The sequence below is a fragment of the Nilaparvata lugens genome, chromosome 11 (assembly GCF_014356525.2).
Source record: "Nilaparvata lugens isolate BPH chromosome 11, ASM1435652v1, whole genome shotgun sequence".
Taxonomy (NCBI): Eukaryota; Metazoa; Arthropoda; class Insecta; order Hemiptera; family Delphacidae; genus Nilaparvata; species Nilaparvata lugens.
In genome coordinates, this window is record NC_052514.1 from 41,480,111 (window position 1) to 41,493,429 (window position 13,319).

Genomic DNA, 13,319 nt, shown 5'->3' on the forward strand with positions numbered 1-13,319 from the left:
TTCCATGGTCTGTTGAAGGTTTTATTTTCATGTGAAGTAAAAAATTGGTTAGTTAAAAACTGCAAAAAAATTAGATTGGGACTAAATGCGCAAGCAAATAAGAATTGCCAAAATGGCAGAATAACATAAAAATGATGGGAACTGGAAAAATGGTAAATAAGTAAAATGGGAATTGGAAAAATGGTCTATACATCCTGCTAAGTGCACTGAAGAAATCTCACCTTGATACACAATACTCCAGTACAGGGCCCAAAACGTTTGGTAATAACCGAGATTGAAGTAAAAATATGTATAATTAGTTGACAGCAAATATTTCATTTTAAAACAAGATTCATAATCAAATGAACAATATTTAAAACACCAAGTAATAGAAAATAGTTTACAATTACGATACCAAAAATATGCAGTTTATTCTGCTTTGTGGAAAAGTACTCAAGTTCTCTGGACATTTCTTATTCCTTTTAATGAATAGCGGTAGCTATTTTATCATTTTTATTTTATAAGAATTAGTAATTACCAGTTTATTTTTGTTACTTTTATTGCAACATGAATAAGTTAAGCTAACTTACAGTATATAGTTTGTAAAGAATAAAATAAAATAAAGGAAATATCTTGGAAACAATCAGATAAGGCTACAGTACAAGAATTCTTAGAATTTGACAAAATCTTTAAATAATTAGCTTCAATTTCATAGGAGATACAGGATAGGAGGACACTACATATTTATAACTCTGCACATATTAACTTCTGACTTGGGAGGGGCATGCACAGCAGAGAAGGCATACAGAGGTAGGGATACAACGGCAGCGAAGTTGCCGTTCTAACCGGCCAGCATTCCTTTAATTTATTTAATGTAAGTATTCAAGCGCTCATGTTAAACTTACGGAGTTTTCTGTCTGGAATCCTTCAGTCGACTGAATTTAATTGACAAATTGGCAACTGCGCTTCTACCTATCACTGTAATTGGCTTATCTACCTCCTTTTCTCTGCGCCGCATATTCCTCCAAGTCTGAAGTTAACTTGTACAGAGAATAATTGAATCCTTTTCTAAGGTTTTGTCAAGTTGAAAGGAAGTTTGTAAAGAATGAAGATTATACTGATAATACCATTCAAACATCATATCAAAAACACTAATCTTTGTAGTCTAATATGAAAAAGTAGATTGGAGAAACTGAAACAAAAATTGAACTAAAGATTGTTTTATTCTATGCAATAAACTAAGATGTTATAGACTAGACTACTAAAAACACAAGAAAGAAGTCATTTCTTGAATATCTAAAAAAATGACAATATATAATCTGAACTATGTTATTTTGTGGGAGGGATGTCAACCTTAGAAATCTGAAGATAAACTTATAATACCACAAATGACAGCAATTTTTTTATAGAAACAGGGTAATGTTGGGTACCTACAGTACCAATCTCCTTATCTAGGAGACTACGACATAACCTATACCCTACCAGAATTAAAAACCATTCAAAAGAATCTATCAAATTTTAATTAGTCATTTCTTACCTTTGGGAACGCCGTTGAATTGGAATGTTTTCATAGAATGATTGTATTCAAATGATGAATGAAAGAGTAATTAATAAATTTCAGTTCAGTTGCTCTAGGATGGACAGACTGATCCATGCTCTATATACAATTCCCTTGACAATTTTGTTGATAGCAAGACACAAAACTAGACTATAGCTAATTTTATAGTCATATTCCTCGTCTAATTTAGCTAAGAATACAAAAGAAAGATTAATAAATAGGTACTGCAAAGTAGAACAGACGATCTAAATCTGGAACAAAAACATCAATCGGTCGGGTCAATTCGAGCTTCGAGACTCGATATACAAAAATACGATAACTCGATGCTCGATTGATTGAAACTCAGTTGATAATTTTATATATCGATACGTATGAAGGCGGGCTGTTTGAAAGTTTTCTCCAATTTATCCGAATAATAAACTCTGAGATACCGTAGTTCTAATATGAATAGACTGATATAAGTAGAAATAATTAATTTTGAATAATTTAAAATATTTCAAGTATCCAATCGATATTTTGGTTGTAACTGAACGTTCTTTTTTCTTATATAAAGAGTTACGGTACGGTACCTATTTTCTTAACCTTGAGTTAAGGTAATTTTTCCAATTTGACAGTTTAAAAAAAATTGAACACTATAATGCTCAAATAAACGTACATGTAGGCTGGGAATATGGTGTAAAGCTACGTTTACAGCCACAGTTGTCATCTTGTCAACAAAATCCAGTTCACAAAATAATACATATTTCTTCTAAGAAGTTGTCATTTTTTTCTGAGGAAAACAAGTTAAAAATGTTTCTGTGTTTTTGAAGAACTTGGCAACAAATTGCTGAATTTTTTTGTAATCTCAGTAGACAACGCTGATATAAATATGGCTTAACAATCAGGCCTATAATAAATTATTATTATTTCTATATCTCACTTTTTTATGTATTTGAACACGACATGCAGTCAATTATTAAGTGAATAATTAAAAACTTTTACTTACTGACTGAAGTACTTTCGATCGTCTAGCGATCATTTTCAACACTGTTCTTGTGTTGTGTATTAATACAAAGCAGCTCGGAATTGATCAAGAAACCATCACCTTCATTTCTATATCTGTTGTAGAAACTATTTCATAGATTAATAATATTTATTCTTAGGCCCGGTTGCACAAGAGCCGGTTAAATTTTAACCGTGATTAATTTCACGAGAACCAATAAGAGAAGGCGTTTTTGAAAAGACGGCTTCTCTGATTGGTTCTCGTCGAATTAATCACGGTTAAAATTTAACCGGCTGTTGTGCAACCGGTACTTAGAATTTTTTGAAAAGACTTATTGAAAATCGATTGACTAGGAGTTTAATAGATTAATAATTCATATTTTTCACTCGTATGATTTATAATTAGGGCTTATCGACAATATCTATTAAGCAAGTGCTGATCATCATGTATTGAAAATTATGTCCCGGTTGCACAAAAGCCTGTTAAATTTTAATCATGATCAAATGCCACGAGAACCAATCAGAGAAGGCTTTTTTTCTTAAAGAGAAGGCTTCTCTGACTGGTTCTTGTGGTATTAAAAGTAAACATACTTTTGTGCACCGGGTGTTCGAATAACTTTGATCCAGTTGCACAAAAGCCTGTTAAATTCTAATCCTTATTGAATGCTTCAAGAACTAATCAGGTAGAGAATCCTTCTTCTAAAAACGCATTCTCTTATTGGTTTTCATGGCATGTTACCATGATTGAAATTTAACAGCCTTTTGTGCAACCGGGGCAATGAATATTTTATACTAGTAGGTAACCCGCGCTAAGCAAGTGCCCAATTAAAAAACTTGACATAGGTACTGAAATCTTGATGAATTTAAAATAGGCCTACAACCATTCTCGGTGAATTGAGAATCTCTATATTGTAGTGCTTATTGTAATTTTTTTGATTGGGGAGCAATTTTTGGGTTTTCCCGTGTGCTCCCATATTGTTGTAAATAAATAAATAAATAAATATATGCAAATTTTCAAGCTAATCAGTCCAGTAGTTCAGATGTGATGATGCGTCATTTGTGAATTTCTTATCCCGTACGTGTATAAGCCAATTCTTCTCTTCATTATAAATATTATAGATAATCTTTAAAACACTGTATAGGAGATTTGAGGATAACAGCAAGTAAATGACTACTATATCAGATCTATAAGGGGTTCACTATCTTGTGTTAAGGCTGTGCAAAGGCTAAAAATAAACTTTCTACTGGTAATATTATTCAAAGTTTTTCGATTTGTAAATCATGAAGCTATCAACATGAAAAAGTTTTCTCAGGAAAACATTTTTTTTCGATCATTACTTTTCGAGATATGAGCGCCTAAAGTTCAAATTTTTGGGACAGAACATTTCAAATTCGGTAAGGGATAAATCAATGAGACTTGGAGGATAGAGTCTTCATGGTATTGTTGATCTAGAAAAATGAAAGTTCTTTGAAAATTTCAATTTTATGAAAGTTATTCAATTTACCAAAAATGACCAAAAATAACACTTTTACTTGAGTTATTTTTGGTCATTTTTGGTAAATTTAATAAATTTCTTAAAAATTGACATTTTCGGAGTATTTTTATCTTACTAGATCAAAAATATCATGATAAGACTCTATCCTCCAAGTCTCATCTCTTTCGGAATTTGAAATGTTCGGTCCCAAAAATTTGAACTTTAGGCGCTCATATCTCGAAAAGTAATGATCGGAAAAATGTTTTCCTGAGAAAAATTTTTTCATTTTGATAGCTTGATGATACAAATCGAAAAACTTTGAAAAATATCACCAGTAGAAAGTCCATTTTTAGACTTTGCACAGCCTTAACCAGGTAGCTAAACAGTTATTTAAAAAGATCGTGAAAACCCCTCGAGAAAAAGGAAATGAAATGAGCAAGCTATGTTATTGGTTTTTGAAAAAACTTTTATTCTTTCACCTTAATAACTATATAAAACATGAAATATACATGAGAACAAGTTGATGATTAGGAATACGAAGCAGTTATTCATAAATTAAATTTACAAGTAACAATACTAAAATGCATTGTTAATTTTGTCAGCATAGGTGTCTGTTGGACTCGAGGTTAAATGGTATCTCATATCTTGTGTGTAGCTGACAAGGAGACCTCCGAACCAATACCACATCGTGTTCAGGAAAAGGAAGAGTAGGCACATTATGACAAAACAGTGCAGCCAGTATAACCTGCAACGAAAATAAAAATATACAGTACTTTTTCCAGAATCTTAGATCAATCATTATCTATATAAAAATGGAGCCTCAAATTTTGACATTCAATAACTTTTTTATGTGTGCACCGAATTTAATGATTTTTTTAGTTGTGTTCGTTATGTTCAGGACCAGGTTTATGGCCTATCAAATTTATAATCCGACTCCAGGACACTTTCCTACGGTCCTTCAAAGTTCACATGTAATCCTTATGGAAGAAGATTTGTGAGCTGGCCACACACAAAAATGAAAATCAGCTGTTATAATCATTGCGTCATACAACAGCCGTCGGTTATCACGTACACCCTGAGTAGCTTCAGAGGTGGGTGATTGATACCCAGGTGTTGCTCCTGGATGACTTCGCTCAGTCGAAATGTGGGCGGGGTAAGGAGGCAAGTCGAAGTTCCTCTTCCTTCTTCTTTGTTCCTCAGCTGGCGTGAAGAGCACCTCCTGGTGCTTCTGACGGCGTGAAGGTCGCTCTCTTCTCTGATGACACCACTTTGATGTAATTTTGTATCGGCCTTACGGCCTCGGTTCCGCTCCAGTGGAGTAGGAAAAGGAAGGACAGAAGGGATAGGGACGGCAGACAACGGTCCGCTGTGCCCTGGGGAGAAGGAAGAATAGGGACGGCAGACAACGGTCCGCTGTGCCCTGGGGAGAAGGAAGAATAGGGACGGCAGACAACGGTCCGCTGTGCCCCGGGGAGAAGGAAGAATAGGGACGGCAGACAACGGTCCGCTGTGCCCTGGGGGGATGGAAAGAATAGGGACGGCAGACAACGGTCCGCTGTGCCCTGGGGAAATGGGAGGACAGGGACGGCAGACAACGGTCCGCTGTGCCCTAGGGAGATGGGAGGACAGGGATGGCAGACAACGGTCCGCTGTGCCCTGGGGGAATGGGAGGACAGGGACGGCAGACAACGGTCCGCTGTGCCCTAGGGAGATGGGAGGACAGGGACGGCAGACAACGGTCCGCTGTGCCCTAGGTAGATGGGAGGACAGGGACGGCAGACAACGGTCCGCTGTGCCCTAGGGAGATGGAAGGTTAGGGACGTACGGCAGCCAACGGGCCGCTGTACCAGGGCAGGAGGTCGGGGACGTACGGCAGCCAACGGGCCGCTGTACCAGGAGCAGGAAGGTTTGTGAGCGGAATGCTGTGGACTGGGGCTCGTCCGGCGTTTAAATACTCCCCCAAAGTGGAGGGGATGGAGTTGAGCCGCCGCCAGAGGCGGTGGAAAACGTCTCGATGCGCGGAAGATGGTGCGCCATCGGTACCTTCCTTATCTCCGCGGTCGGCTAGCCTTGCTGATAGCCGAGCGTCTTTCAATAATATTATTTATTATTTTCTCGTCACAATTTTACTTTGTGACACGGTAGATAGTAGACAAGAGTGTGTGCTGCTCCATAACCGCCCATGTATTTTATTCTAAACGCCCCTACTAAAAGGAAAATGACTGTTCTGTGTCCAGCAGTGCGGCCTCAGGTTTAAGACTTACATCACAGAATACAGCATGTTTCTGTGCTTTGTATGGTATGTTACAATATAGTCTAAATTGATTCCAGAAAAGCAATACATGTTGTATTCTGTGCTCACATGCTCTAAAGACATTGCTTTGTTTCGAATGATTTTGCTGTTTTCGGTGTTTTCAGAATTAATTGATTTTCAGGTGTGCCTCCAGCTAAAGTTTGTCATGAGATGCATTAAACTATTTAGCGGTACAAAGTTCGCCGGGCCAGCTAGTAACAAAATAAATTTGATATTTTCCTATATGACATGGAAGTAAGAAAACATACATTTCGTAGATCTTCCGTGACATGGACAAAGGCTTATTAACTTTGTTGTAGTCTAGAAAACTTGTTTATAATTTGTTCAATACTTGAAAATTGAAAATTTTGTGAATTTATTGAAGAACTACAAGACTTGACCTATTTCGGACTATGTGTTAACTAAATTTGGGAGAGGAATAGCACAAGGTTACCTAATCTTTCCTCTCCCTATCATTTTTAGAATGTACTTATTGTATAAATGAATAAAGAATGAAGACAGTGAGGCTGATGGAGCTCCTCCTCAGGAGTGAAATGCATTTCTCAAAAATAAGGAGTTTTATCAAATATTTACGTAGAAACACAGTTTCTAGTGACTTTGACTACTACAAAGTTGGAATAAGAATCTCAAGACACTGTACCCAATGTACCTAGAATACATTGTATTCTATGCGTAGGTATCTTAACTGTACCTGTGAACCCATGTCTTTGCTGTTGGTAATCTTGACAGGTCATCTTTCAGCCGTGATAATGATAAAATTATCTCTTTTTTTTGTTAACATAGAAACATATGAATATTCAAAATGCTTGAATATTCGTTTGTTAATATTATTTTGTAAATCAATCAATCAATTTTACTGGGAAAACATTTTTACATCGTTGGGTTCTGCTAAACCCGTGGGTTTTTCAGCAGGTGCCAGATCAAAGCAAAATTATTCAACATTAAATTAAAATTAAGTACAAATAAATAGCTTATTTGTCGTGAACCAAGAGTAATATACAAGAAATGAAATAAAAGTTTAAAAATAAAATAAATGTTTGTTTGTTATATATTGTATCACTATTGTCTATTTTGTGGGTCATGTGACTTATTCTACATTATTTTGAGAACGGTTCCTCTAGGAGAGAATAAAGTTTGATGTGATAATTAATCACTGTACCTCTGAACCATAATCGTTGAAGCTGGTATACCCTACTTGACAGGTCATCCTACATTCCTGGTAATGATGAAATGTTTTTTTTATATGTTTGTAAAATATTGTATCACTATTTTTATTCTGTGGGTTGTGTGATGTATCCAACATTATTTTGTAAACTGTTTCTTTAGATTAGATTAAAGTTCTTCACTCATATATTTCAAGATATATTCTGGCTTATACCGTACACTAACTCACGTTCAATGTCAGTGGTCAGAACGGAAACAGTACAGTGCATTGTGCATTTAGTTCCCCCCCCTCTCACTCTACCTAGCTCTGTCTATCTCCAAGGAGAAGGATAAGGGTGCTATCTCCCGGCAGAGCTGGCTGAGACAGTCATCCACATCAAGTGAGTCAATCTGCATTTTATGTATTTTCCTCGGTCCTCCATATTGTGTGAGCCCTCAAAGTTACCTAACGTTGTTCAGTCAGTAGAGCTCATAATTATTCGACGGCTTTTACAAAGTATGAAAAATTATCAATCAGAATGAAGATTGAATGCAATTTGAATAACGATGATATAATATTGTGATGGAACTACATAAATCGGCAGTGTTTTAACAAATGATAATTGTCGAATCTCTGAAAATGATATAAAATAAATATCCTTCCCATCAACACACGATCAGATGGAATTTTTGGAAGGAATCTTTTTGAATCTTTTTTGGAAGGAATAAAATACTGTAATTTGATTTGAAAATTAACCACGGTACCTCTGAACCCTAGTCTTTGCAGCTGGTATACTCGACAGGTCATCCTTCAACAGATACTGTCGGGCACCTCTCATGTAGTTGTAGAAATATTTCTCCCAGTCAAGTGATTTAATGTTGAACCAGAACAGTTCTTGGTCCTCACTGCTGAGTGACTGCCACATGCTCTGCAGATTGTCATCTCGGAAGTCCCATTGCCGTGTGCTGAAGTAGGACAGTAGCGAGCATATCTTCTCCACCTTGTTTGACACTTTCACTAGGCTGAAACAGTGAGTTGAAGTTGTCATGAATTTTCAACCCAGAAGATTAATAGGATAATGTCCCTTACAAGGGATGAATTTGATAGCATGATAATTTGTTCGAAATTGTCGAATTAAAAAAAAATATATTAATAAAAAAAAATTATGTAATAATTCAACAAAAATAATATAGAAATAGAAATAAAAATGAAAATCTTAGTACCCCTTTTGAAATATTTCAAAAATTTTGAAATATTTTTGAAATATTTCAAAAAGGGTACTAAGATTTTTAATTTTCTTTCTATTTCTATAAAAGTAGCCCTATACAGAAAAGAGATAAAAAAATAATATACACTAGGAGCATGTCAGGAAGCCTGCATCGGCTGACCTAAAAATTGAAATGAATCATTGGTGAAATGATGTGATTGACTTGACGTGTAATCAGTCTCTATTTGGATTTGAAGGAGAAGCGGAGGAGAAGAAGGAGGAGATGAAGGAGATGGAGAAGAAGAAGAAGAAGAAGGAAAAAAAGGGGAGAAGAAGATGATGAAGAAAGAGGAGCAGAAGAACAAGAAGAAGGAGAAGAAGCACGAGAACGACGAGAAGGAGGTGAAGCAGCAGAAGGAAGAGAAGGATGAGAAGGATGAGGAGGAGAGGGAGAAGAAGAAAAATAAGTTAAGGAAGGAGAAGAAGAATTAGAAGTAGGAGGAAAAGGAGGAGGTGGAGAAGGAGGATGAGGATGAGGATTAGGAGGATGAGAATGAGAAGAATAAGGAGAAGGAGGAGAAGAAAAAGGCAGTAGAAGAAGAAGAAGAAGCAGAAGAGTAAGAAGTAGAAGTAGTTAAAGGAGGAGAAGTAGAAGTAAAGTTAGAAGTAGTTGGGAGATAAGGAGAAGGAGGTGGAGAAGAAAAAGAAGAAGAAGAAGCAGAAGATGAAGAAGATGAAGAAGAAGAAGAAGAAAAAGATGAAGAAGAAGGAGAAGAAGTAGTTGAAGGAGGAGAAGAATTAAGTAGGAGGAAGAAACGGAGGTGGAATAGTAGAAGAAGGAGGAGAAGGAGGAGATGAAGGAGGAGGAGGAGGAGGAGGAAGAGGAGAAGGGTGAGGAGAAGGAGTGGAGGAGGAAAAGAGAAAGTAGCAGGAGGAGAAGAAGAAGAAGGAGGAGGAGGAGGAGGAGGAGGAGGTGGAAGTAGAACAATAGAAGGAGTATGAACAGAAGGAGTAGGAACAGTAGAAGGAGGAGGAACAGTGGAGGGAGGAGATGGAGGAGGAGGAGAAGGAGGATGAGCGAGTGGAAGAGGAGGAGGAGGAGGAGGAGGAGGAGGAGGAGGAGGTTGTGGTGGTGCATCACACTTTAGAAATTGATTTAGTCAGTGTTTGTACTTAGTGAGTAATTTGATTTAGTAATTGATTTCTTAGTTTTCGTTGTTTTTTAGTAAGAATGGACTAAATTTTAGAAAAGTGAAACCATAACCCTATTTTGGACTTTTAAAATGTTATCTAAATTTGGGAGAGTAATAGTACAAGAAATATCCTTAGTTTTTCTCTCCCAATCAGTGCTACTTTCTAAAAATTATGAATAAATAAATAAAAAAATAAATTTAATGACTGACTTGGGCTGTTTGCCGACGAGCTGAGCTATGGAGTCGATGACTAGAGCAGGAAGGTAGTGCCAGATGAAGGAGAGCAGCCGATGCCTGGTGCGGCTGCTGTTGATGCTGAGGAAGGGGTACCAGATGGCGAAGATGGTGTGCGGCCAGTACTTGTAGCACAGCGAGAAGAATGTGTACCACGTGATCGGGTTTTGCACCGAAGACACACAGTTGAAGATCGGCGGTGGTTCTGTGCTGTCTTTGTTCTTCCTAAAACAATACAAAATCATGAAATTTATTCAAAAAATGAAAAAAATCGAAAAAGATTATTGTTACGAACATAGAATTATGTCAAACAACCTCAAAATCACCATTACAATCACAAATAATCAATAACAAGATCCTTCATCAGGAAATAGAAAATCTTTTTTGTGAGGCTACTCTTATATTCATCAGGAATAATGGTGAATCTAAGGCCCGGTTGCACAAAACCTTTTGAAAATTCTAACCGTGATTAATTTCAGGAGAACCAATCAGAGAAGGCTTTTTCAAAAATTAGGCTTCTCTGGTTGATTCTAGTGAAATTAACCACGATTAAAATTTTTGTATGAGTGTACACGATATCTCATCTGCCAAATAACGGAATGACTTGATATTTGAACTTAAGGTCCTTACACTATAAGGATCCGACACGAACAATTTCGATCAAATGCAATTCAAGATGGCAGCTAAAATGACAAAAATGATGTCGAAAACAGGGGTTTTCTCGATTTTGTGTAAAATGTATATGATACCTCATCTGCCAATTAACGGAATGACTTGAAATTTGGAACTTGAGGTCCTTACACTATAAGGATCCGACACGAAAATTTCGATTCAATGCACAATTCAAGATGACAGCTAAAATGGCAAAAATGATGTCAAAAACAGGGTTTTTTGCGATTTTCTCAAGAAGAGCTCCAACGATTTTGATCAAATTTATACATATAATAGTCATTGGCAAGCTCTATCAACTGCCACAAGTCCCATATCTGTAAAAATCTCAGGAGCTCCGCCCCATCTATGTAAAGTTTGATTTTAGATTTCCAATTAGCAGGCTTCAGATCCAACATGAACGAAACATTTTTAATGGAAAGGATTAAGCATGGGAATCTCTAAAATTATTGTCTAGTAAAATTCTCACCTAATACCTAATATTGAAAATAAGCTCTAAATTCGAGAAAATGTTATTATTTAAATGCAAACTTAATGAGAGAGGCAACTGTTGATTCCAATGTTTTTCTATGTACCTAGAATGTATTCTGGATTCCTTGGTTGATCCCATTGAATTATTCACTGGAGGAGATAGCAGAATTGATCTCGTCCGCTGATTGATTTTAAATTTTTAAAATTTTCATAACGGCAAGGAAAGTTGTGTGAGTGCGCCACACCAGATTTTTTGACTTGAAAATGACATTAATATGTTGAAACAAGTTGTGATTGAACGTTTTTAGTAAAGGGTACTTAAATTTTTCTTCTCTTGGAGAGAAGCCCTCACTTAAATAATGTTGATTCCTCAAGACTATGGGTCATGCCTCATGAAGCTGCGAACGAGTAGGCAGGGCAGGCAGCTCTCCCATTGGGTTGGCGTTCGGGAATCAGCTGATAATCAGCCAATCAGAGAGCTTCTTGCCCTGCCAACTCGTTCGTTCTATATGATACGGAAAAACGCTCTATGTGGTTTGGCCTTTACACTTGAAACAGCTAGCAAGGCAACGTCATAGAACAATCAGTCCCCTCGAACTCTCTTATGTTGTGAATAAAATTATTGATTAATTGATAGACTTGATCAATAGGAGAAAAATTATTCTGAATTCTTTCACCAGTTACTGTTTTGTACAGACATGATCTATAATACAATAGTAATTTATTGAAAATCTATATACAAAACTTCAAATAAATTAATTCAGTATTACGGAAAAACGCTCTATGTGGTTTGGCCTTTACACCTGAAACAGCAAGCAAGGCATCGTTATAGAACAATCAGTCCCCTCGAACTCTCTTATGTTGTGAATAAAATTATTGATCAATTAATAGATTTGATCAACGGGAGAACAATTTTTCTGAATTCTTTCACCAGTTACTGTTTTGTACAGACATGATCTATAATACAATAGAATACAAAAAGAATTGATTTATTCTCGTACAAGTACGGGATAGAAAATTCACGAATGACGCATCATCACGTCTGAACTACTGAACTGATAAACTTGAAGTTTTGCATATAGATTCTCAATTAACCGAGGATGGTTATATGACTATTTCAAATTCTTCAAGATTCCAGTATGTCAAGATAGACTCTGTACAGAACATGATCTTCAATATAATAAAGGAAAGGATTTGATTATACACGTACGGGATAGGAAATTCACGAATGACGCATCATCACGTCTGAACTACTGAACTGATAAACTTGAAGTTTTGCATATAGATTCTCAATTAGCCGAGGATGGTTATATGACTATTTCAAATTCTTCAAGATTTCAGTATGTCAAGATAGACTCTGTACAGAACATGATCCTCAATATAATAAAGGAAAGGATTTGATTATACACGTACGGGATAGAAAATTCACGAATGACACATCATCACGTCTGAACTACTGAATTGATTTACTTGAAGTTTTGTATATAGATTTTTAATAAACCGAGGATGGTTGTAGGCCTATTTTAAATTCTTCAAGATTTCAGTATGTCAAGATAGACTATTACGGAGCATGGTTTACCTGCTACTGCTAAATAAAATGAATCTTGATTCTTCATAGGCATAGCAACAGCTGATGAAGAATGAAATGCATGTGTTCGTGGCGCATAAGTCTGTAAGCAGCTCAACAATGTAAGTCCAATAATGTCTTGGTTATAGGTCAACTCACATCGTGTCCAAATGCCAGGCTGATGCGATGATCGCGTTGGAGACCATATCGACTGGAACAACGTCTGCAATGACATTTCCGTCAACGTTGACAGTTCGCATGATGCCTGTTGTCGAGGCTACCACCACACCTGACGGTCCATAAAGGTTGTCCACCCATCCGGGAATCGGTTCTTTCTCTGTTGCTATGACTGAAATCATACAAAAGTCACAATTTTCTGATGAGTGAATCATTCTAAATTAATCACTGTGAATCGGTCGTGAAGAAGAAGAAGAAGATGAAGAAGAAGAAAAAGGATAAGAAGTAATTTATGTGATTCTATTTATACAAACTTGGTACATATATTATGATAATAATAATAATATTAT

General features: G+C 36.4%; 2 protein-coding genes across 2 annotated transcripts in view; both read right to left on the reverse strand.

Moving 5' to 3' along the window:
* The window catches only part of LOC111053631 (ATP-binding cassette sub-family B member 10, mitochondrial), a 37,300-nt gene extending 35,472 nt beyond the window's left edge, over positions 1–1,828 (reverse strand). The window contains 1 exon segment of the mRNA XM_039438452.1: positions 1,517–1,828. The gene's annotated coding sequence lies outside the window, so the exon portion shown is untranslated.
* A 2,613-nt stretch (positions 1,829–4,441) lies between these two features.
* LOC111053625 (fatty acyl-CoA reductase wat) overlaps positions 4,442–13,319 on the reverse strand; it is a 66,416-nt gene continuing 57,538 nt past the window's right edge. The window contains exons 6-9 of the mRNA XM_039438453.1: positions 12,952–13,141; positions 10,062–10,310; positions 8,216–8,473; positions 4,442–4,738 (exon numbers count right to left, since the gene is read on the reverse strand). Of these exons, the coding sequence (XP_039294387.1) occupies positions 4,570–4,738; positions 8,216–8,473; positions 10,062–10,310; positions 12,952–13,141 (866 nt within the window). The 3' untranslated portion in view covers positions 4,442–4,569. The remainder of the gene's footprint in view (positions 4,739–8,215; positions 8,474–10,061; positions 10,311–12,951; positions 13,142–13,319) is intronic.